The sequence below is a fragment of the Muscardinus avellanarius genome (assembly GCF_963383645.1).
Source record: "Muscardinus avellanarius genome assembly, chromosome: 1".
Taxonomy (NCBI): Eukaryota; Metazoa; Chordata; class Mammalia; order Rodentia; family Gliridae; genus Muscardinus; species Muscardinus avellanarius.
This window is the reverse complement of record NC_137786.1, coordinates 118,165,524-118,190,615: the sequence shown is the minus strand read 5'-3', so window position 1 is coordinate 118,190,615 and position 25,092 is coordinate 118,165,524. Positions and strand designations below refer to the sequence as shown.

Below are 25,092 nucleotides of genomic sequence, written 5' to 3'. Positions count from 1 at the left end.
CTTCCTGGGGAAATGAAGGGAGGGTTAGTGAAGGAGAGAGGAGACAGGATGGATGGGGTTTAGGTTATTCTCTCCAATTGATTCTTTCCCTGTCCACAGACCTTCCAGGCCTACTTCCTTGTCCAATCACCACCCTAGTGATTGGTCCTGATGCTGGGATCAGAATTGAACAAGGGGCATTCTACCTCAGGGCTATGCCTCTGCCCTGTTTTATTTCTGTTTTGAAACAGGCTCTCACTAAGTTGCTGAGGGTCTTGTGAAATTGTTGAGGCTGGCCTCCAACCTATGATCCTTCTGTCTCAGCCTCCCAAGTACTGGGATTACAGGCATGTACCATCAAGCCATCAATAAAATTGCTTTTATTTTAAAGAGAGTCTGGGCCTTAAAGACCCATGACAGGATAAGGATGGGCCTTTAAGAGATAATCTCTTTCCTTCTACAGTGTCTAACTAGGCTCCAGTTACTTTTAAAGAGGAAGCCACTCACTAGCCAGGCTTGGTCATACATTCCAGTTCTTAACTGGTCTGAGCCTGGGTAAATGTTTATCATCTGACCTGAGCCCTCCACACTGTGAACTCATTGCCCGTGTCCAGCATTAAAAAGAGAGCTAGAGAAGAGCACCTGGCCATTGATCTCGTAGCACCGTCCACATCTCTACCCACATTCTAGCTTTCCTGAAAGCCACAAGTTCCACTTGTGTCCAGAGCCTCCTTCCCGTACGCAGCCAGGGAGGGTCACCGGGCGTGGCCATTCTGAATCCATGGCACGGCTCAGGTGAGAACCCTGTCTTGGAGCACCAGTCCTGGGCACAGCCCACACTTGCGGTCCCAGGGCAGGTCGGATGGTGGGTTGTGGGGTGCCCCAGTCTCCCGCCTCACACTCACCTGGATGTGTACCCCAGAAAATACAATCCTCCAGGGTACTATTTCCCACTTAAGTTCTCTGCTGGAAGTTTCGACTGCATAATGGGCTATGTCCTTTATGTGTCTCCAGAAGTAATAGACAGGTGTTGGGTGTCTTGTGTCGGTAGCTTGTGCAGCCGAGAATAAACAACAGTTGCTTGGTAATATGAGCTCTTTTCATGTAAAGTCGGAGGGCTGTCTGGGGGGGGCTGTGGGAATGGGTCAGTCTGGCCACCACCTGACTGGGGGCCCCCAAGGTGAGGTCAGATTCTCAGAGAGTTGGAGCTCATTGATAGCCAAATATGGAAGAGAGAAAATATGGGGAGGGGGAGATTTGAGGAGCAGCAGGAAACTGTCCTCAGACTCTGAGACCAGCTGTTTTGGGAGATTGTATTTCTACACTTTGGTCCTCTATTTCCTTGCTTGTAAAACAACTGTTGGAATTGAACAGCCACATGTAATTTCATGATGTTCCTAACTGACGCCAGCTAGTAGAGTTCTGGGGCTCCAGAGGGGGTGCTATTTAGAGCTGATGCATTACTGTCATGGTGGCGGCCTCGAAACCGACTTCCCAAGGCTCGGGTTCAAGTCTTGGCTTTGGCATTGATGAGTCAGGATCATTTATCGGTGACCTTGGACACAGCACTGCATCTCAGTCTCATTTCCATCAACTGTAAACGGGGGGGGGGGGTGATTACTTCTGTTCGACCTCATGGCAAGGACTTCCCCCACCTACCCGCCCGGGAAGGGGCAATACGCTGTATGAAAGCCACTGTAAAAGGCACAAAGTTCACGTACACATAAAGAGCTTGGGACCTAGGTGTGATGGCGCACACCTGTAATCCCAGTACTCGGGAGACTGAAAGACAGGAGGACCACAGGTTCGAGGCTAGCCTCAGTAATTTAATGAGATCCGTAGCAACTTCACTAGACCTCCATTTCAAAATAAAATAGGACCAAGGAGCTAGCAGAGAGGTAGAATGCCTCTGGGTTCAATATCCAGTACCAAGTAAGTAAATAATTTTATTAATTTATTAATTAAAAGGGCTGGTGGTTTAGCTCAGAGGTAAAATGCCCTGGGTTCATTCTCAGCACCAAAACTAAACTAAACTAAACTAAAATAAAGCACAGGATTCAGTAGATACTCAAAGAAGGAGAAACTTTGTTTTCCCTCAGCAACTTTATATTTTCAAGTGACAGTGGCGTAGAGGTGCAGGGCAGCCGTTTCAAGATAGTTCCCTAGTAAACAGAAACAGCTGGAGGGCCTGGAAGGGTATTTTTTTTTTTTTCAGGTCTGGAGATGGATGGAACCCAGGGGCATTCGACCTCAGAGCTACTCAGCTTCCTGAATGCTGGGATTACAAGCATGCGCCACTACACCCGGCTCTGGAAGTGTGTGTGTGTGTGTGTGTGTGTGTGTGTGTGTGTGTGTGTGTGTGGTGCTGCGGATGAAATCCAGGGGCCTTCTACCTCTGGGCTACACTTCCAGACACTCCCAGACCCATTTTATATTTTATATATTTTATTTGGAAACAGGGTCTCACTAAGTTGTTGAGAGCCTCACTAAGTAGCTGAGGCTGGCTTCGAACCTGTGCGATCCTCCTGTCTCAGCCTCCCAAGCACTTGGATTATAAGCGTGCGCCACCACGCTCTGCTCTGGAAGGGTGTTTTGATTAGGGCTTTATTGGATGAAAAAGTTATGGCTTGAAGGAAAGAGGGATTTGAGGCGGAAGAGAGCCTGGACAGTGTCAGGGATGAGAGGTGGTCTGGGTACCTGCTTCCCGCCAGGTGAGACCACTTCAGATTCAGCTGGGGTTTCCCTCAGGCCAGGTAAAAGGTGAATGGTCACGCTGAGGCTCTGCTGTGCCGGGGCTTAAGTGGTCTCTCATAGGATTTCCAGAATCTATTGTGAGTAGGAAACCTGGCTGTTGCACATGGGCAAAGGAAGCTGGTGGGCTATTCTTCCTTTCAAAAGGCATACCTTTAAATTCAGAAGGCCGGGCGTGGTGGCGCACACTTGTAATCCCCGCGCTTGGGAGGCTGAGACAGGAGGATCACACAGGTTCGAAGCCAGCCTCAGCTACTTAGTGAGGCTCTCAGCAACTTAGTGAGACCCTGTTTCCAAATAAAGTATAAAATAGGTCTGGGAGTATAGCCTGGAGGTAGAAAGCCCTGGGGTTTCACCCCAGTACCACCATAAATAAATAAATAAATAAATAAATACTAAAAATAAATTCAGAATGCCCGTGGCAATGGAAAGGGGACCGTGCCCTTTATTGATCTTTTCTTTCTTTAAAATACCCTCTGACATTCCCTGCTTCTATCGTGTGACCCCCTCCTTTCATTCTGTCAGGCTGTCAAATGATGGTGGTGTTTTGTTTTTTCTTTCTTTTCTTTTCTCTTTCTTCCTTTCTCTCTTCCTTTTTTTCTTTCTTCCTTCCTTCCTTTCTCTCTTTCTTCCTTTCTTTCATGCCAGAGACTCTGGTCTCTCCTACTTCAACAGCCCAGCTAACAGGCAGCTTCCTTGGGCTGGGAAGCTGTCCGCTCCTATAAAGCGCTCCTGCTTGGAGGAATTCCAAGGCAGTGAATGAACTGAGTGGAGCCTTGGCTTGGCGCTGGATCCGGATCCGGGAGTTTGGAGTTACAGCCCAGCTTCCTTGGCATCCCCGGAGCCGGAAGAGGTGTCCTGCTCCTTGGCAAGCCTGACACCTGATGGAAGGGGTTTCTCCTTCCTTGTTATGTCCGGAGGGTTAAAATAGAGTGATAGCACTCAGTGCCTGCGTGAGCAGTGCCGATGGGAAGCGGTGTGCGAGTCGGGATGCCTTGCGTTCCCCGTGTCATCGCAGGGCACGATGGTCCCGTGGCCAGCTGTCACCTTTGATGTTTTGCTGACCTGCAGGGAGATAGTGTTGTTTTTCTTTTGCAATGAATTCCTGTGACCTTTGGAGATGTGATTTTTCTCCTAGCTGTGAGACACCCGTGAAAATGTGATCCTTATCCTGGCTCAGAAGCTGGGCCTCAGCTCCCTGTGCAGTCTGGTCTGGACTCAAGACAGGGCAGAGAAGAGGTTGGGCCGTGGGTGGACTCCGTGTGTAGTCTCTGGTGCTCCTCAGGTCTTGTCCACCTATACAGAAGGGGCAGATGTTTATCCCCTGGACGGGGGTGGGTGGGAGCGAGCGCTGCAGCTTGTGCTTTCCAGAAGGGCCTCCATAGGGTGTATCCCTTCCAGACCCTTCTCTTAGGTGGCTTCCTGGGTCTGGGAAGGGAGTGGGCCAGTGCATCTTGAGACACTGCCAGGACCCACCCGGAGCTTCCAGGTCTGTGATCTGGGGACATACTAGACTGTGTCACCCAGCTCATGCCCCTGGCAGGCGGAAGCAGAATCAAACCAGCGCCAGGAAAGGAAAGGGGGGCACTTGACACAGACTCCCCAGGTGAACAGCCTGCTTTTGCTCACCTTCTCTCCTTTCCTCCTTCTTTTTTTTTTTTTTTTTTTTTTTTTTTGCAATAACTGAGGATCCAACCCCCAGGGGCATTCTCCCTCGAGCTATACTTCCAGCCCTTGAAACAGGGTCATTCTCCATAAGCAGTTGCTGAGGGACTCACTAAGTTGCCCAGGCGGTCCTCAAACCTGCAATCCTCCTGTCTCAGCCTCCCAAGTACTGAGATTACAAGGGTGTACTACCATGCCAGGCTTCACTTCATTCTTTGCTTTTTTGGTGCTAGCTAAGGATTGAACCCAGGGGTATTTATCTCCAAGGTACACCCTCAGCACTATTTTTGTTTTTTTAAATATTTGGACACAGGGTCTCACTAAGTTGCTGAGTCTTGCTAAGTTTCTGAGGCTGGCTTTGAACCTGCAATCCTCTGCCTCAGCCTCCCAAGTGCTGGGATTACAGGTATGCCCGCCACTCCGCTCTGCCTTTTATTCTTTACTTGAATGGGCTTATGGTATTGGCAGGGTGGCTCCCAGGGACAGCAGTCTGTCTCTTTCTCACTGGTCCTGTGTGTCCTGGGTCACTTGAGTCCTCTGTCTGTCTGTCTGTCTTTTTGGTTCGTCAAGTCTGGTGTCCTCAGCTCATGCCACAGAACTTTCCTTTCTTCTTGGCTTGTCACTTTGGAAGCAGCCTCAGGAACCTTGCTTTCTCCCAAAGACTCTATGGAGTGTTCTGGTATCCCCATCTGCATCCCAAACAACCCAAAGAAAGCACTGTAGGAGAAAAGATTTGGCTGACACCCGCCCCCCCCCCCCGCCCCCCCGCCTGATTTCCCTCAAACCTGTATCTTGGGTGGCCTGAGAGAGTGAGGCTGAATTCACAGACTCCCCTCCCCCTGCCCTCTTCCCCTAGGAAAAGCAGGGCTCCTGGTGCCAGCCGCCTGGCCAATCGCGGCTCTGAGAAAGTTAGGTTTGTGCTCCGATTTCATTAGGCTGATTGGAGCAGGCTTCTGCGGAGGTAGAGTCCCTCCCCGAGGGATTCCGGGTACAGTTACGCGCGGCCGCCAGTGCCAGCCCTTCCCGGGAGCCGCCCGCCCCCTCCCCAGCCCGCTCCTCCTCCTCCTCCTCGCTTGTTTTTATCCAGCGTCTCGCTTCCTCTCTCTCTCTCCCTCCTACCGCTGCCTCTTCCTCCTGCCCTCTCCCCTTCCCTGCAGCGCCAAGCCGGCTCCCTAACCCGCTCGGCCCGACGCACACCGCGAGAGCCGGCCCGCAGCAGCGCCATCGCCCGAGGACGCGGGCGCGGGGAGCCAGCGCGGGCGCCCAAAAGTTAGCTCCGCGCCCCGCCCCGCGGCCCCGGGCCGATGCCGGCGGCCAACATGATGGAAAACCTGCAGCCGCCCGCCCTGCAGGTGCCCGGGCCGCGGGGCGCGCCCGAGGCCAGCCCGGCCTGGTCCAGCTCGTCCACCCCCACGCTGCGCCGCCGGCGCTTCAAGATGCGCAGGATGAAGAACGTGCAGGAGCAGAGCCTGGAGTGCGGGCTGGCCCCCGACCTGCCCGGCGTCCTGGCCCCGGGCAAGGAGTTCCTGCAGCTGCCGTCCATCGAGATCACGCCCTCCAGCGACGAGGACACGCCGTGGTCCAACTGCTCCACGCCCAGCGCGTCCCCGCGCCGCAAGCGCTTCCTCCTCCGCAAGTGGCTGCGGGTGCGGGAGCGGAAGGAGGGCAGCGAGAGCAGGTAGGTCCGCCGCCCTCCCCGGCCTGCGGAAACTTCCCGGACCTCCACACACCCACCGCGCCCCTCCCCGCCCAGCTGGGGGCTGCGCGTTGCAGAGCGGGGCTCCCGCTGCCTGCTGTGAGCCTGGCAGCAAAGTGAATAATGAAAATAGCGGCGGCTAGCCTTTATTGAGCCCTTACTGTGTGCGGACTGCTATTTTAAGCATGTCACCTTGCATCTCTAAGTTGCACGTTCTAAACTGCCAACTCTCTGAGGCGGGTTCCACCGCGATCCCCCTGGTACAGCTGAGATAGCAGGAGGCTACAGAGCGAGGGGCACCCCGCGTAGATGGCATTTCAGTGTTATTTCCTTTGGCCAGCCTCGGTTGACTTAAACTGGCCCACAGGTGTACAAGTGCAGTGTTCATGTGGAGTGAGTCCCTTTTCCATACCACTGGAGAACAGGTGTGAAGCCACAGGGCAGCTGGTGGGGATGGAGCCGGGGAGGTGGGTCCTGCCAGGCCATTGCTATGGGTCATGGGCGAACTTGCTGGTTCATTCGGCCCATGCACAATGCCCATTTACTTTTTTTTTTTTTTTCAGTACTGGGAATGGAACCCAGGGCCATTCCACTTTCAAGCTACACCCCCAGCTCTATTTTTTATTCTTTATTTTGAAACAGGGTCTCACTGAGTTGCAAAGGGCCTCACTAAGTAGCTGAGGCTGGCTGTGAACCGTGATCCTCCTGTTTCTGCCTCCCAAATGCTGGGATTACAAGAGTGCGCCACCTTGCCCATTTCCTTTTACACTCTGGGGCTCTGACTTAGAGGTGTGTGCTCATGGGTGTTGTAACCGAGTCACTGGCCACTTCCTCAGGGATTCCTTCACCCCATTCCTTCAATTTCATTCATTTCAATTCATTAAGTATTTACCTAGGCACATTCTGGTTCTGACTAATGCAAATGAGAAGGGTGTGGGGAGGGCAGGATAGAGCCAGGGGATGTGGAAGTTGAGAAAGTTGAGATTGGGAGGACACTCTTAAAAGAAATTAACATTGGCCGGGCGTGGTGGCGCATGCTTGTAATCCCCGCGCTTGGGAGGCTGAGACAGGAGGATCACACAGGTTTGAAGCCAGCCTCAGCTACTTAGTGAGGCTCTCAGCAACTTAGTGAGACCCTGTTTCCAAATAAAATAGAAAATAGGTCTGGGAGTGTGACCCGGAGGTAGAAAGCCCCTGGGTTCTACCCCCAGTACCAAAAAAATAAATAAATAAATAAATAATAAAATAAAATAAAATAACATTGGCAGAAAGCCAAGCGTGGTGGCACAGGCCTGTAATCCTAACAGTTGGGAGGCCGAGACCTGAGGATTACAAGTTTGAGGACAGCTTCAGCAACCTAGTGAAGAACCTATTTAAAAAAGAAAAAGTGAAAAGGGCTGGGGATGTAATTCTGAGTTAGAGTGCCCCTGGGTTCAATCTTCAGTAACCCTCGCCCTCACAAAACTGGCAAAGTGGTGCATGCCTGCAATCGCAGGCCTTGGGAGACTGATACAGGAGGATCCCAGGTTTGAGGCCAGTCTCAGCAACTTTAGGAGAGAGCCTTGGCAATGTAGCAAGACTCTATTTCAAAGCAAAAAGGTAAAATAGCCTGGGTTCAATCCTCAGTACTAATAAATAAATAAATAATTTTTAAAAAGGCCTGGAAGCTGGGTGTGGTGATACACATCTGTAATGTCAGTCCTTGGGAGGCTGAGACAGGAGGATCTCAGGTTCGAAGCCGGCCTCAGTGATTTAGCGAGGCTCTCAGCAATTTAGCAAGACCCTGTTGCAAAATAAATAATAAAATAGGGCTGGGATTGTAGCTTAGAGGTAGAATGCTCCTGGGTTCAATCCTTAGTACCATACACACAAAAATAAATAAATAAATAAATATAAATGGATTAGGGGTATATGTAGCTCAGAGGTAGAATGACCCTTAATTCAGTCCCTTGTATAAAAAAAAAAGAAGGAAAAAAGAAAGAAGTTAGAGCCAGTCAAGGTGGTGCACACCTATAATCCCAGTATTTGTGAGGCTGAGACAGGAGGATCATGGGTTCAAGGTCAGCCTTAACAAGGCAATGAATGAGACTCTGCAACTTCGTGAGACCTTGTTTCAAAACAAAAAAGAAAAAGGAGGGGTTTAGCCGGGTGTGGTGGCGCAAGCTTATAATCCAGTATTTAGGAGGCTGAGACCAGAGGATAGTGGTTCACAGACCACTTCCGATACTTAGGCCCTTCTCTTCCCAGTGAGACCCCGTTCCCAAAATAGAAAGGACTGCTGGCTGTGGTGATGCACGCCTGTAATCCCAGCATTTGGGAGGCTGAGACAGGAGATCACCGTTCACCAACGGCCTCAGCTCCTCAGTGAGGTCCTTTGCAACTCAGTGAGACCCTATTTCAAAGTAAAGAATAAAAAAATTGGGCTGCGAATCGGCTCAGAGGTAAAATGGTCCTGGGTTCAGTCAGTCCCCAGTTCTGGAAAATAAATAAATAAATAACAATAAAAATTAAAAATAATAATAAATAAAAATAAAAAGGACTAAAAAATAGGGCTGGGGGTGTAGCTTGGAGGTACAGAGGTAGAATGCCCCTGGGTTCAATCCTCACTCAATACAGAGGGGGGGAGAGATGAGAGAAATGAAAGAAATATTTAAGAAAAGAAATTAAAATAAAAAGAACTGGAAACATGGTTTTACATGTGTTGAGACGGAGCCTCTGGAAGACACAGTCAATGCCATGTGCTGGTGTTGATTATACAAGAAGAGAGAACTGTGCAGAAGAGCTGTGGGAGAGTGAGGCTCGGCCCCTGACACCTGCGAGCTAGAAGAAGGCTGCAGGGAAGGTGGGCAGGGCGGGCTTGGGCAGTGCGGGGCGCCCCGGAAGGCGCGGGTGGCACCGAGGAACCGGATCCGGTGTGCGGGCGCTCTGGGCCTCGCAGAGTTTCTGTGTGCAATGGCCGCTCGTGGTTCTCCTCGCCCGGGCGGTGTGGGTCTTCCTTCTGGGGTGCTCCGGGGACCGAGGGCTCACGGTTCTTTGTGTTCTAGTACACCATCCTGCGCCTTTAACAGAGGAAGGGGATGTGGGGCAAGCCCGGTGGGGCCTGACCTTAACTAAAACCCAAGGCTTTCCCCGAAACTGTGAGCCTTTACAAGAGACTTGTTTTGATCTTAAGACCCTGCCTCAACACTGAGGACAGGGTTGGAAGAAAGAGCGTTGCGACGCTGGCGAGGGTGAGGACAGGTGGTCCAGTTAGGTTTAAGGAGGGCGCTTCCCCTTGTGAGAGTTACTTACAGGTGTGGTGGTATCTTTGTCTTTTGCTGGAAGAAAACCGGGAAGGATTTTCACCTCCTCGGTGTAGTACAAGATAACACTTTTAAAACAATGGCTTGATGGATTCAAAGAATGTTTGTGGACAGTCACTCCTTGGGATCCACAGGTGTCCCTTCCAGAACTTCTGAGACAGGAGGATCGCAGGATCTAAGTCTGGGCAACTTAGTGAGACCCTGTTTCAAAATAAAAAATAAAGTAGGGCTGGGGTTGTAGCTCTGAGACTGCCCCTGGGATCCATCCCCAGCACCACAAAGAATAAGTAAATAAATGTAAAGATAAAGTAAAATGACATATATTTGTATATAACCTATGCGTATCCCCCTGGGTAGTTTAAATCATGTCTGGATTACTTATCGTACTTCTTATAATAAAATGTTATCTGAGTAGTTATACTGTACTATTTAAAGAATAGTACAAGACAGTGACAAGAAATTTTCAGTAAGTACATTTTTAGTATAGATTTAATCTTTTTTGTACCGGGGATTGACCTCAGGGGTGTTTGAGTACCAAGCCAAACCCCCCAACCTTTTTTATTTCTTACTTTGAAATAGGGTCTTACTAAGTTGCTGAGGGTTTCACTAATGCTGAGGCTGGCCCTCAAACTTGCGATCTTCCTGTCTCAGCCTCCCAAGTACTGGGATTACAGAAGTGTGCCACCATGCCTGGCTAGATTGAGTTTTTTATCTGAATATTTTCTGCCTTCAATGGTTGAACCCACAGGTGTAGACCTCCGTGACGCAGAGGGTGGGCTGTATACGTGGAAGAGGCAGGCTCTAGATTCAAACCCAAATTCTTCTGACTCAGATCTGCTTTCCACCGCTGCTGTCTTGCTTCTGTTAGAATCTGCCTGGACTGTGTCTCAAAGCAACATTATCTTTAAGTGTTGGAGATGGAAGTCGTCCTGGAAAAACAAAGCCACCTAGTGTCCGGGTGATTATAGGTCCCCAAGGTTGCCTGAGGAACAGTCGCTGTCTGGAGTGATAGAAGGCAGAGGACTTCAGAGAAGTCAGGGTTCGTTTGCACCTTAGGTGGTTGACTTGGGCCGCTGACTTGCTGCGGAGCCTCGGCCATCTCACGTTACCGCTCTGAGTTTGCCGTCTTCTGTCTTCTGTGGGAGAGGCTCCCTGTGGGGTAGTGGGAGGTCGTAAGATGTTTTGTAGACTTCCTCCTGCTGTCCGGAGGTGAAGGCTTGTTATTATCCTGCGATCTCACGTGGAGTGGTTATGTGCCTCGGAGTATGAGGTTACAAGCTCACGTGTCCCAGAGCAGCACCTGGGTCCCTTCACACACGACGTGAAGTGAAGATTAGAAAATGATTCTGCTCTTTATCCACGCACAGTGGCGCATGCCTGTAACCCCAGTACTTGACAGGAGGATCACAGAGTTGAGGGCAAGTAGTGAGACCCTCATCATTCTAGTGAGATCCTGTTTCAAAATAAAAATAAAGCAGGGCTGGGAAAGTAGCTCAGAAGTAGAATGCCCCAGAGCTAAATCCCCAGTACCACACACACCAAAAAAAAAAAAAAAAAAAAAAAAAGGTTCTGTTCTGGATTGAATTAAGGATGATTTAGCTTACTGTGGCTCCTGTCTTTGTGACATTCCCCATCCCAATATACCTCTGCAACAGAAGAGAAGACCTTTGAATCTGATTAGTTGGAAGGTAAAGAAAGAGGGCCATAGTTTAATGGTGTGTGTGTGTGTGTGTGTGTGTGTGTGTGTGTGTGTCTATGAGTGTGTTTGCTGGGGTTGAACCAAGGGGCATTCTCCAAGTTATACTGCAAGTCCTTTTTTATTTTTCAAAAACCAGGGTCTCACCAAGTTGCTGAGGGCCTTGCTAAATTGCTCCTCCTGTCTCCCAAGTACTGGGATTACAAGCTCAGTTTATGGGGTTTTTTTGTGTGTGGTACTGGGGTTCCTGGAAGCCCTTCTACCTCTGGGCTACACTCCCAGACCTGTTTTTTATACTTTTTTTTTGGAAACAGGGTCTCTTAAGCCAGCGCGGCTGGCTTCGAACCTGCGCGATCCTCCTGTCTCTGCCTCCCAAGCGTGGGGATTACAAGCGTGCACCACGACGCCCGGCTCAGTTTATTTTAACTGCACAAAGTTGAAAACATAAAGAAGGCCAGGAGGTACCTTGGGGATCCAGTGACCTCGAAGTATAATACTCTAGTACTCCAGTTCCAATCTTTCTGGCCTCTTGTGACCCTCCATAGATATTGTTGATAAATAAATTGATAATTTTTTTTATTCATGAGACTGGGAAAAATTTTGTAGAGGTGAGGAGTCCAGGGCTGGGTTAAAAAAAAAACAACAAACAGCTTTAGTCAGGCATGGTGGCACACGCTTGTAATCCCAGCGCTTGGGAGGCTGAGACAGGAGGATTGCACAGGTTCGAAGCCAGCCTCAGCTACTTAGTGAGGCTCTCAGCAACTAGTGAGACCCTGTTTCCAAATCAAGTATACAAAAGGTCTGAAAGTATAGCCCGGAGGTTAGAAAAGCCCCTGGTTTCTTCCCTCATTACCACACACACAAAAAAAATGTAAAAAACAGCTGTATTAATATATAATTTAAGCCTGGTGTGATTCCAGTACTTGGGAGGCTGAGACAGGAGGATCACAGGTTCGTAGCCAGCCACAGCTTAGTGAGGCCTTCTATAACTCAGTGAGCCCCAGTTTCAAAATAAAAAATAAAAAATAGGGGCTGGAGATGTAGCTCTGAGGTAGAATGCCCCTGGGTTCAATCCCCAGTACCTCACAGGGGGAAAAAAAAGACATAATTTACAAATCAAATAGTGATATATGCTTGTAATCCCAGTAGTTGGGAGGCTGGTACAGGAGGATAGAAGGTTCAAATCCAGTCTCAGCAATTTAGTGGGGCTCTCAGCAATCTAGTAAGACCCTGTTTCCAAATAACAAAGTCGGAGCCAGGTGTAGTGGTCAATGCTCGTAATTCTAATACCTGAGAGGCTGAGACAGGAGGATCCCAGGCTTGTGACCTGCTTTAGCTACTTAGTGAGGCCTTCCACAATTTAGTGAGACCCTGTTTCAAAATAAAAAATAAGCTATAGAGCCGGACGTGGTGGCACATGCTTGTAATCCCAGCATTTGGGAGGCTGAGACTGGAGGATCACGGTTCGCAGACAGCCTCAGCTACTTACTGAGGCCCTTTGCAACTCAGTGAGACCCAGTTTCAAAATAAAGAATAAAAAAAAAAAAATAGTGCAGGAGGTGTAGCTCAGAGGTCAAATGCCCCTGGGTTCCATCCCCAGACCTGCAAATGCCCCTGGGTTCCATCCCCAGATCTGCAAAAAAAAAAAAAAAAAAAAAAAAGACTTAAAAATAGTACTGGGAGTGTAACGTGCACTCTCTCTCTCTCTCTCTCTCTCTCTCTCTCTCTCTCTCTCTCTCTCACACACACACACACACACACACACACACACACACACACTAAAACTGGGCTGGGCGTGTAGCTTGGAGGTAGAAAGCCTCTAAGTTTAATCCTCAGTACCAGCTATACATATAATTTACATACCATATAATTTACCTTTTTATGCTGAGTATGGAACTCAGGGCCTTATGCATGCTAGGCAAGTGCTCTACTTTGAGCCATACCTCTATCCCTGATTCACTTATTTGAAGTATCTCAGGCATGGTGTTCAGCTCAGTGGGAGAATACTCGCCTAGCATGCATGAGACCCTGGGTTCAACTTGCAGGTTGGGGGGAAAAAGGCATTTAATTGAGTGCTTTTAGTCTATTTATAAAGATCTGCAACTATCACCATAGCCTGTTTTTAAACATTTTTTGTCACCTCACAAAATAACCCCTATATTTTAGCTAGCACCCTCTAGTTCCCACTCATCCCAGCCCTAGAAACCCCCTCATCTACTGCTTGCTGTGGAGCGAGTGCTGAGAGGACACCAAATGCTTTTTTCCGGAAGCAGTTTGGGCGGTTGGCTTGAAGATGGGAATGGATGACTGTCGTCGTCTGTTTTCTGTTGTTATAACCAAATGCCTGAGGCCAGGTAATTTGCTGTAACCAGTTTAGCTCAGGGTTCCGGAGGCTGGGAGCCCGCGGGACGGCACTGGCATCTGGTGAGGGCCTCCCTGCGGCCCCACAGGTGAGCCTGAGCAAGTGCTGGCTCCGTCTCTGTCTCTTCTACAGCCACTAATGCCATTAACCGGACCCTGCCCTCATGACCTCATCTAATCCTGAACACCTTCCAGAGGCCCCGCCTAACACCATTCACATATGAATTTGGGGATTTGAGTTTCTAACACATGAACTGGGATTACAAGCATTTGAGAGAGTCACGTTCACATTATAGCAGTGTTGTCTGAGAGATGGGGATGGTGACCACAGATGTGGTCTTGTGTGTGTGTGTGTGTGTGTGTGTGTGTGTGAAGAGGGGTACTGGGGATTAAACTCAGGAGTGTCTGAGCTCCACGCTATACCTCCACTTGTTAAATTCTTGCTAAGTTGCCCAGGCTGGCCTCGAACCTTCGATCCTCCTGTCTCAGCCTCCCAAGTACTGGCAGTACAGGTGTGAGCCACCACTGTGCCCAGGCCCATGTGTGCTCACAATGAGGTGTGTGGAAAAGGGGAGTGGAGGCTGATGGGCTCACTGTGATTTATTCCAGAGTTTTAATTCTAACTGGTCACCAACAATGTTTCTTTATATAAAAATAGAATTCAACAATGGGGAGCTAGTGTGGGTTCTGGAACTTGGTTGGGAGAGAAATGCTCATGGTGTTTGTGGCGGTGAATTCTCGCTCTTCTGGGTGACTGGGTGGATGTGTGGTGGGGTGGAGCCCTGAGGCCTTGCACTGTTCTGCTGATTTTCTAAAGGGGAATCGTTATAACCACTCTTTAACAGAAGATGACACCATTTCGTTCTTTTTGCTGGCCACAGTACCCTCTGAGCTTAGGAAATAATGTTGCCTGAACTTGACGTGGGCACACTCTTTGAATTAGTACCTGTAGCTGGCGTGGTGGCGCATGCTTGTAATCCCAGCATTCGGGAGGCTGAGACCGGAGGATCGCGGTTCGAGGACAGCCTCAGCTACTTAGTGAGGCCCTTTGCAACTCAGTGAGACCCTGTTTCAAAATAAAGAATAAAAAATAGGGCAGGGGGTGTAGCTTGGAGGTTGAATGCCCCTGGGTTCCATCCCAGACCCGCCAAAAAAAAAAAAAAAAAAAAAAAAAGAATTAGTACCTATAACAAACAAACAAGAGCAAAACATGGGAAGAAAAAACAAGAGCACTCAAACATTTAGTACTTGTCTGTCTTTCTAAGTCTCTTGATTAAATCTTGGTTGAGTGATCGTTCAAAGCCTAAACCGAGGACCAGAGCCCCTCTCGGACCTGTTGGATTCTACTGAAAAGTCAAAAACCCAGTGGAGCCACGCCTTCCAGGGCGGCATCTTGTCAGCATTCCCTGGAGGGGGCGGGGCGGCCGACAGGGGCAGGCCAGCTGGGCCGTGGCCAGCGGCAGGTGCTCCTCCTGGGGGCACAGGAGCGTCTCTGCGTCTCCCCGTGGCCGCCTGTTGTGCCGTCCTCTCTGCGTCCGGTCCCCTCTTCTGTGTGACACACTTACCTTGTCGTGACTGCTCCTAGTCCAGCAGGCTGGTAGCCAGACAGGCTTTTCGATCTGGGGCTCTGGGTTTCTGACTGGATCCACGTCTGACTGTAGGTGTGCCTCCCACGGACCCTGCCCAGCCTGGCAGGTTAGGTCCTCTCTGCTGCCAGCCTAGCTGGAGTGTGCATTGCGTGCAGGCAGTAAACATGCATCACTGGCATTTTTCTTTTCTTTCTTTTTTTCCCCCTCTTCCTTTTTCTTTTCTATTGGGGATTAAACCCAGGTGCATTCACCTGGGTGAACTGCCAAGCTACACCCCCAGCGTTTTTTTAAATTTTTTTCTTTTTTTGGCACTGGGGATTGAACCCAGGGGCATTCTACCTCTGAGATAAACCCCCAGCCCTATTTTATTTCTTATTTGGGAACAGGGTCTCAATAAGTTGCAGAGGGCCTTGCTAAATTGTTGAGGCTGGCTTCGAACCTGCAATCCTTCTGTCTCAGCCTCCCAAATACTAGGATGACAAGTGTGCACCACCATGCTTGGCTACCTGCCCTTTTAAAAAAAGATTTTTATTTTGAAGCAGGGGCTCACTAGATTGCACTGGCCTTAAGCCTGCAATCTTACCGTCTTGGCTTTTTTTTTTTTTTTTTTTTTTTGCGGGTCTGGGGATGGAACCCAGAGGCATTTGACCTCTGAGGTACATCCCCTGCCCTATTTTTTATTCTTTTTATTTTGAAACAGGGTCTCACTGAGTTGCAGAGGGCCTCACTAAGTAGCTGAGGCTGTCCATGAACCGTGATCCTCCGGTCTCAGCCTCCCAAATGCTGGGATTACAAGCGTGCGCCACCACGCCCGGCTCCTTCTCAGCTTTAAACTTGCAATCTTGAACTTACAATCCTACAGTCTTGGCCTTGAATCTGGAGTTATACTGTCTCAGCCTAGAACCTGCAATCCTAGTGTTACAGTCTTCCAAGTATTGGGATAACAATAACAGCATGTGCCTTCACCCCCCCCCCCACACACACACAATGTTCATTGGTAATTTTTAAAAATATATATCGGCAGTGGTGGGGATTGAACCCAGGGCCTTGTACATGCTAGGCAAGTACCCTACCACTGAGCTACATCCCCTTCTCAGCATGTTTGAGCCTCCATCCTCTCTCACCCTGGGGGAAGAATTGCTTCATGTTTCAGGGAGGTTTCGGGGGAGCAGGGGATTTTGTGCATACAAATGCTTAGCTCATCAAGGGTCATTATTTGTGTACTGCACTACTTTCTGTGCACCCTGCCCTGTACAAGAACACAGGGAATGTGCTACAGAGAAAGCCCGGGTCCTTCTTAACACAATGCAACAAGCAAATGAATAAGAGGTCTGTGATTGGTCAACAGATTAGGCAAGTAGTCAGTGCTGGATAGGGTTAACTAGCAAAGAATTCTGTCAACCCAGAATTCCTTGAGGGCAGGCGGTTGAGTTGTTCTTTGTACCAGGTTTTCTGCTAAGCGCCTTAAATACACACAGTTAATCCACACAATCCCTAAGGTAGGTTATATGGTTGAGGAGCCTGAAGTTCAGAGATTAACTTGCTGCTGGTCAAACAGAAGCAAGGTTGGGATTTGAACTATGTTCTTATTCCAAAGGCTGAGGATTTATTTTTAATTTTTTTTGGGGGGGTACTGGGGATTGAAACCAGGGATTGAAACCTCTGGGCTATATCACCAACCCTATTTTTTATTTTTTTTATGGGTCTAGGGATGGAACCCAGGGGGTGTGGCTCAACCTCTGAGCCACACCCCCTGCCATATTTTTTATTCTTTATTTTGCAACAGGGTCTCACTAAGTAGCTGAGGCTGTCCGCGAACCGTGATCCTCTGGTCTCGGCCTCCGAATGCTGGGATTACAGGCATGCGCCACTGTGCCTACTAAAGTCTGAGTTCTTTGCAGGTCTGCCGCACCATCTCCCCAGGGCCTGGAAGAAGGGGACCCTTGCATGCTTGACAAGTGTGTTGATGTGGAGGATTAGTGCTGGCTGAAGGTGGGAGTGACTCAGGAGGATGGGAAGGCCACTAATGGGATGTTCTTGGCCCAATGTGTGGGCAGTGTGTGGGCACTGATGGTATAGGTGACTGCCCTGTGCGAAGCAGCCCGTCTTTGGCTGTAGATCTGGTTTCTAGATGAAAATAATTCGTGGAAACGGAGACAGTAGAGATAGAGCCCTGAGGGCTGATTCACACTGGACAGGTTTCTCTGTGGGAGTTGGTATTTCAAGAGTTTCCATGTGGTTATGCACTTGGGTGTGCCAATTATGTGTCAGGCAAGCGACTAGGATAATCATGGGGCAGACTGACAGGTGATGATTCTGTCCTCGGTTAGTTGTCCCCAGGTACCGTACATCCTCCAGCTGCTGTGCTGGTCACTGATAATTGCTTCTAGCGTACTTAGTGTTCATTAAGGCGTCTGAATGGCTAAGCCACGGCGGGGGTGGGGGGGTTCTCCCTGACCCTGGTGGATCAGGAACAGTTGTTCAGATACACAGCTCAGACTGGCATGGAGAGACTGAAATGGTTGCTGGGCTACTCTGTATAAAAGAGCTTTAGGAAGGCTGGGTTTTTTTTTTTTTTTTCCCCTAGGGCCTTTTGCTTTCTTGGGATTTGTTTTAGTCTGGTTTTCCATTGCTGTGACCAAAATACCTGGCACAAACATAGAGGAGGAGAGGTTTGTTTGGCGCACTGTTTCAGAGGTGCAGTCTACGGTCAAGCGACTCTAAGGCAGATGTCATGGCTGCCTGGCACGGTGTGGGAAAGCTGAGCTCAGTGCAATGGTGGCCAAAAGCAGAGAGAGAGAGGAAGCAAATGGGGACCAATATAGTCCCCAGGGCCACCCCCACAGTGACTTACCTCCCCCATCTACACCCCACTTGCCCAAGTCACGCCCAGTAAATTCGTTCAAATGATTAATCCTGTAGTGGATTTCTTTACTGTTGAGATTGAGGCTCTGATTCAATTATTTTGCTTCTGAATACTGTTGCACTGGGCACATGCTTTCCACATATGATTGTTTGGGGGATACTCCGAGCTCAAAACCTAACAGGAGTCTTTTATCTCTAGCCTAAATCAGTGTGTGACTTGCCAAGGGTCTATGGTAACTTGGCGTAAAGGAGGATGTAGCTTTTTTTTTTTTTTGCGCGGGTCTGGGGATGGAACCCAGGGGCATTGACCTCCGAGCTACACCCCCTGCCCTATTTTTTATTCTTTATTTTGAAACCGGGTCTCACTGAGTTGCAGAGGGCCTCACTAGGTAGCTGAGGCTGTCCGCGAACCGCGATCCTCCAGGTCTCAGCCTCCCAAATGCTGGGATTCCAAGAGTGCACCACCACGCCCCGCTAGGATGTAGCTTTTAATTGCCTCGGGGGAAGGGGAAGGTGACTAGAAGCTCTTTCCCTGTTACTTTGAGGTACTTTGAGATGGTTGAAAAGAGATGAGACAATGGCCTGCTGCCCTGTGCCTCCAAAGGCAGCCAGGTGACACCTTTTCAGATGTTCTCTTCTGTTTTCAGATCATGTTTTTAGATTTTTTGATAAATGTCATATACTTTAAAATCATTATTAGGAACATATGTCTGTGCATTAGCTAAGGCTAGCGGTGGGAGAGCAGAGCGATGAAAACCTGTGAGGTCCCAGAGATGCTTTTGGTCGGATGGTGTGAAGCCGGTGCCACATCCTTTTTGCAGTCCCCGCCTAGGCTGAGGCTCTGGCCACTCAACCCTGATCTGTAGATGAGATAAAGAAACGAGGCGACCAGGCACGTCATGTGGCAGAGCTGGGTTAGTGGCTGGAATGCAGACCTCTGACCTGTCACATCTCTGGAGCATCCTTGTTCTTTACAAGGTCTCTCTATGCTAGCACACTGCTGTGGGAAGGTCTGTTGTCAGCCTGGTACCATCTGACCACAGAGCTTTGCAGTCTTGTGGTTTTTGGTTGGTAAGTTTAGCCAGGAAATGACAAGGCTGAGGGGACGAGAAAAGCGGTCAATAACTCATTTGGTTTGCCCCTCTCTTTTGCAACTATGGAAAAAAGTATTTGCCTGGGGACCCAGTTTGGAGGTGGTAGCTGCCATGGTTTATCTTCTGGAACTCAGGCTGGAATTGAATCCTTATTGTGAGACATTGACAGGTAGTAATCCAACTATGGTATTTAGAAGTGGGGCCTTTGGAAAGTGCTTATATTAGATAAGGCGGACCCTTATGACTTAATTTTGGTGGCTTTATAACAAGAGGGAGAGAGACCAGATACACATACCTGTCCCAACTCTTGTCATTTGATGCCCTCTGACCTTTGGATTCTGTTAGCCAGAAGGCTCATCAGGTGTGAGCCTTTTGGAGGGGGGGTACTGGAGATTGAACACTGAGCTATACTCCCTACCCTTTTTATATTTTGTTTTAAAACAAGGTCTCACTAGGTTGCTGAGAGTCTAAGTTACTGAGGCTGGTCTTGAACCTGTGATCCCCCTGTCTCAGCCTCTTTGGGACTGGGATTACAGGCATGTGTCACTGCGCCTGACTGATAGGAGCCCTTTAACTCTGAACTAAGTAAACTCTGTGTGTGTGTGTGTGTGTGTGTGTGTGTGTGTGTGTGTGTGTCTCCACGGATTGAACTGAACCCAGGGACATTCTACCTCCATGTTACACTTCCAACCCTATTTTATTTTTATTTTGAAACAGGGTCTCACTAGGTTAATGAGAGTCTGTTTGCTGAAACTGTCCTCAAACCTGCAATTCTCCTGTCTCAGCCTCCCAAATACTAGGATTACAAGTGTGGGTCACCATTCCTGGCTTAAGTAAACTTTTAAAAAACACAGTTAGCTTGCCTCAGGTATTTAGTTATAGTGAAAAAAAAAAGTCTGACTAAAACAGTAACCCTTGAAATAATTGCCCCAACAATTAGGAAAATACAGAAAGACATTAGATGATGAGTTTAGTGACATATTTTTGAGATTCTCTAAGGGTCTTCTAGTTTGCTGTCATAAAACAAATGATGTTATACACCAAACACTCAACAAATATGGGTCTACTAAAATAGCTAGTTAACTGTAAAATTTTGGATAGTTGGAAAGAAGAAAATAATATATAAATCTTTACAGGCTAACCCAGTCATCAGTGGCATGTCTGTTGTGTAATCTAGAGTTTTACTCATTCAGATTTTCTTTTTAAATTGAGAATTTTTTTGTTTGTTCTCCTATAGCTTGCTCTCATAGAAGGTCAGGGAGAACACTGGTCCAAAGACCGAGCCTAAGGAAGTCTAAAGGAAAACAATGAAGCTGGGGGGTGGTGCACACCTGTGATCTGAGTACCTGGGAGGCCGAGACAGGAGGATCACAGGTTCAAAGTCAGCCTCAGCAATTTAGCAAGACTGTTTCCAAATAATAAATAAAATAGGGCTGGAGGTATACCCCGGAGGACCCTGGGTTCCATCCCTAGTATCACAGAAAAACAAGGGAAAGAAAAACTCCGTTGTCTTTTCTCTTTACTTGCACATTTGACACACTTCTGTGGCACAAGCATGGTTTGTTTTTCCGTATACCAAGCAATTCTTCAGTGGACACCAAGTGGGTATTCCTTAGCTCAGTGAAATTCAGTGAAATTCCGGTACCGTCTGCCTGGAGACAGTCTCCTATCCCATAGCTAGAGGGCTCAGGCCCTCATGACAGCTCCCACTGTAGATGCCAATTTCAAGTCCCAGGCTGCAAATGATTACAAACTTGGGTTCCTGATAGCCTCTTTGAATTTGACTAATTTTCTAGGAAGCTCTTGAGTTTCTTAATTACTTTGCTCACAGAACTCAGGATGACACCTATGGTGACCAGTTTATCATCAAAGATACACAGGCCTGATGGAGAGATACACAGGGCAGAGTATGGGCTGAGGCAAGAATCTTTCCTGCTCTTTTTTGGGCACACCACCTTCCCAGCACCTTCACAAGTACAGCTGCTCAGAAGCTCAGCAAATCATTTTGCCCGAGAGATAAATCAATGAATTAAATTTTTTTTTGTTGGTACTGAGATTGAATCTGGAGCATACTACCTTGGAGCTATACTTCTAGCCCTTTTAATTTTTTTACTTTGAAACAGAGTCTTGCTAAGTTGCTGAGGGTCTCATTAATTTGCCGAGGCTGGCCTTGAACCTGTAATCTTTCTGCCTCAGCCTTTCAAATACTGGGATTACAGGTGTGCACCACCACATCCGGCTCCAAGTGCTTGTTTTTGGAGTGTGATCTCTCCGTGGGCTACCGACCGTCTTTTCCCTGTGATTGGAAGTCAGTGGATTGGGCTGAAACCATCGACTCTCTAATCCTCTGGTCATTTGTCTTTCTGGTGAGCGGGCCCCCTCATGAGGCTATTCAAGGGCTTTACCCTAAATAACCCCATTACTATAAACACAGGTTTATCAAAAGGGCTTGTTATGAATAAAAGATATTCTTAACACTAGGTATTCCCAATGTTTTATTTTTTAATTTTAAAAAATTAAAAAAATTTTTTTTTGGTGGTACTGGGGTTTCTGGAAATTCTTCTACCTCCAGGCTATACTCCCAGACCTATTTTTATACTTTTTTATTCTGAAACGGGGTCTCTTAAGCCAGTGCGGCTGGCTTCGAACCTGCGCGATCCTCCTGTCTCCGCCTCCCAAGCGCGGGGATTACAAGCATGCGCCACCATGCCCGGCTTTATTCCCAATGTTTTAGGAGCTGGGGACAAAGGCCAATCTCTTTCATATTAGAGCACAGGCCATCCCTTGATCAGTGATCACAGGTTCCTCATAACCAAAGGGTGGTTTGCACATGCTGGCCCGTTCCTGGAGTCCCACCCGTGTAGGCATTAATAATGAGTCCAGTCCACCATTATATCGTATGGAAATATCTCCTGGTGTGAGGACACTCAGGGTTGCATTTTCATTTGCCCTTGTCATGTTCCCAAACCAGGAGCAACATAAGCTTGGCCTCACCCTTTCAGGTGTCGGTAAAATTGAGCGAAGACACAGTATCATCTCTGCTTCTCAGCCTCTTTGGAGGGCTTAATCCAGTACTGAATTTGGTCAGCTATCTCGCCCTTTTTGCACTTATTTCCCACCTTTGGCAGGAGCATGGGCCCAGCCCCTGTGCTCCCGTGGTTGCTGGTAGCAGTGGTAGTCTAGCAGGTGCCCCTGCCAGCCCACGCCCAGCCCACGCCCAGGTGGCCAGTGACAGGACAGGTGCTGGATTATCTTAATCTCATTTGTGCCTTATAAGCTGAGGGCGCAACCTGCCCTATGATGTCTTTAAAGTAATTTCTGCTCGGTAATGGGGACTGAACCAAGGGTGCTCTACCTCAGAACTACACTGACAACTCATTTTAAATATTTATTTATTTTTTTTTAATTTATTTTTGGTGGTACTAAGGACAGAACCCAGGAAATTCTACCTTTGTGCTACACTCTAACCCTATCTTATTAATTTATTTTTTTAATTTAGGTTTGTTTGGGCCACACTGGGGATGGGACTCAGGGCATTCTACCTCCAAGCTATGTCTCCAGCTCTATTTTTTTATTTTTTTATTTTTTGTGGTACTGGGGATGGAACCCAGGGGCTTTTCTACCTCCAGGCTATACTCCCAGACTTATTTTATACTTTACTTGGGAACAGGGTCTCACTAAGTTGCTGACAGCCTCACTAAGTAGCTGAGGCTGGCTTTGAACCTGTGTGATCCCCCTGTCTCAGCCTCCCAAGTGCTGGGATTACAAGCGTGTGCCACTATGCCTAATTTAAATTTTTTTTTTATTTTGAAACAAGGTCTCATTAAGCTGTTGAGGCTGGCTGTGAGCCTGCAATCCTTCTGTCTCAGCCTTCCCAGTGCTGTGATTATAGGCATGTACCACTGCCCCCCGCAAGGCTTAAAATAATAGCTACAGTCTGTGCTTAGGAATTAGCTAGGACTCTAGCACCCATAATTGCAGCCCTAGTCATGTGACTGTTGTATCAGATAAGAAAAAGAAAGTTGAGATGTTATGGTGAAGAAAGAAAGGAAAGAGAAAAAGAAAAAGGAGCCGGGTGTGGTGGCGCATGCTTGTAATCCCCGTGCTTGGGAGGCTGAGACAGGAGGATCGCACAGGTTCGAAACCAGCCTCAGCTACTTAGTGAGGCTCTCAGCAACTTAGTGAGACCCTGTTTCCAAAAAAAAAAAAAAAAAAAAAAAAGGTCTGGGAGTATAGCCCGGAGGTAGAAAGCCTCTGGGTTCCACAAATATGAGGCCCGTGGTATAGCTCAGTGGTAAACTTGTGCTTAGTGTGATGTATCGGTCCCTGGGTTTGATCCCCAGCACCAAAGAACAAAAAAGAAAAGCACAGTCATCTGCTATTGTTTGATTGTATACCCCAAAGTTTATGAATTGGAAACCTAATCGCCGGTGTTTGGGGGAGTGGCCTTGGGAATTATATAAAAGACCCCCTTGCTTCCGGCCTCCGTGCTGTGGGCACAGAACACGTGCTCTCCCTCTCTCTGCCTCCCGCTGCCATGCCCTGAGATCTTTGGTCTCTAGACTCACACAGAGATTGAACTCAAAACCTTAAGGAAATAAATCTTTCCTAAGTTATGTGTCAGTCTTTTAGATTATAGCTACAAGATGCTGACCAGAGCAATGGTGTGCTAGTGGCCTTATAAGAGAGACCAAGGCCGCACACTTGTTCTGCTGGCCTGTGGCACTCTCTGCCACACTATGAGGTGGTAAGAAGACCCTTACCAGACGCTATTCAACTTCCCAGAACTGCGAGCCAAATAAACTTCTGTTCTGTATAAATTACCCAGCCTCAGGAAGTTTGTTATAACAATAGAAAACAGACTCTGACCATCCTCACACCAGCATTTGCCCCATCCCCTCTCTTCTAGATCTGCCAGAAAGCAGGATAATCTACCAAGTGGGAACACCGCTTTGTTCTTGTTAGGTTGATTGTGAGTACAAGCTCATGATCCATTTTTATATTAAACTGCTACTGTAATGACGGTATCTCTGCTTATCATTGGATATAATGGACTATAAAGTGTGCTCCTTGTTTTGAAGAAATGATAGTTGGCTATCCAAATTGCTGTGGTGCCTTCTGTTTTAGCTCTTTTTAGCACTCTGGGCATTCACGTCTTCCATCGGGGATGTAGTATGGAGTCAGAGCCAGTGTTTATTTTTGTCAAGACTGATTTGTTGCCCCTACAGCTGGCAGCATCAGTGTGATCGCTGGTGCTGTGCGGGACCGCCCTCCAGGGGAATCTAATACAAGCCATCTGCAGTCTCTGTCTCTTTCGTTGGCTGATAGAGCTGTTCTTATTGGCATCATGTACCTCAGATGGTGTAAGATGATGGTGTCTAGGTTCGGCCCATCTGCATTGCTCCCATGCCTACTCTTCTCATGGACCCAGGTGGGCTCCTTAAGTGAGCACACAACGCTACCTGCTTGTTGGTTTCAGTCACCTTCTGAACTTGAAAGGGTGGGCATTGGAATGTCCTATCCCAGTGCACCCTGCAAATCCTCATGGCGGCTTCCCAGGGCAGAGCCCCATGTTGGCCTCCTACTCCTAGGCCAGGTGTTCATTGCCTTTCTGCCTGACCAGGGACTAGGCCATTTGCCACAGCCTAAGAGTGAAGAAAAACCCCAAACAGGATTTTACCATGGTTCACTTTTCCCCTCACTGCTAGGAAAACAGCAGGCAATTCGATCCATGAGTGGTCTGTTTTCTCTTTCTTCAATCAGAGTAGCATCCTTCTAAACAGGATGTGGCTTGTTCTCCTTGGAGCAGTTATCTACAGACCCAGCAGGACTCTGCCGGTCAGCAGAGAGTGGTTTACAGGACACGGTCTAAATGATCAGAGAATCTAGCCTTCCTTCTTGAAGCTCCAGACTCAGTCCTTGGCCAAAAGAGCTCCCTATTACCAAGTAACTCTTCCTCATCTTCCCCACCTAGCTAGATCCCCTATACACCGTTTAAATTCTCTAGTCCCACATCTCACAAGTTGCTGCTGAAAGCTGATTTTGCCATCAGCCTCAGTCTTGGCTCCATGTGGGGCTATCCAAGAGAAAATCT

At 48.2% G+C, this 25,092-nt stretch overlaps 1 protein-coding gene across 6 annotated transcripts in view; it reads left to right on the top strand.

Moving 5' to 3' along the window:
- Positions 1 to 5,699: 5,699 nt before the first annotated feature.
- Positions 5,700 to 25,092, top strand: part of GRAMD1B (GRAM domain containing 1B) — a gene marked incomplete at both ends in the record, with an annotated part of 210,982 nt that continues 191,589 nt past the window's right edge. For all 6 annotated transcript variants that reach the window (XM_080705158.1, XM_080705157.1, XM_080705156.1 and 3 more), the window contains one exon: positions 5,700 to 6,073. In XM_080705158.1, coding sequence (XP_080561284.1) covers positions 5,700 to 6,073 — 374 coding nt within the window. The remainder of the gene's footprint in view (positions 6,074 to 25,092) is intronic.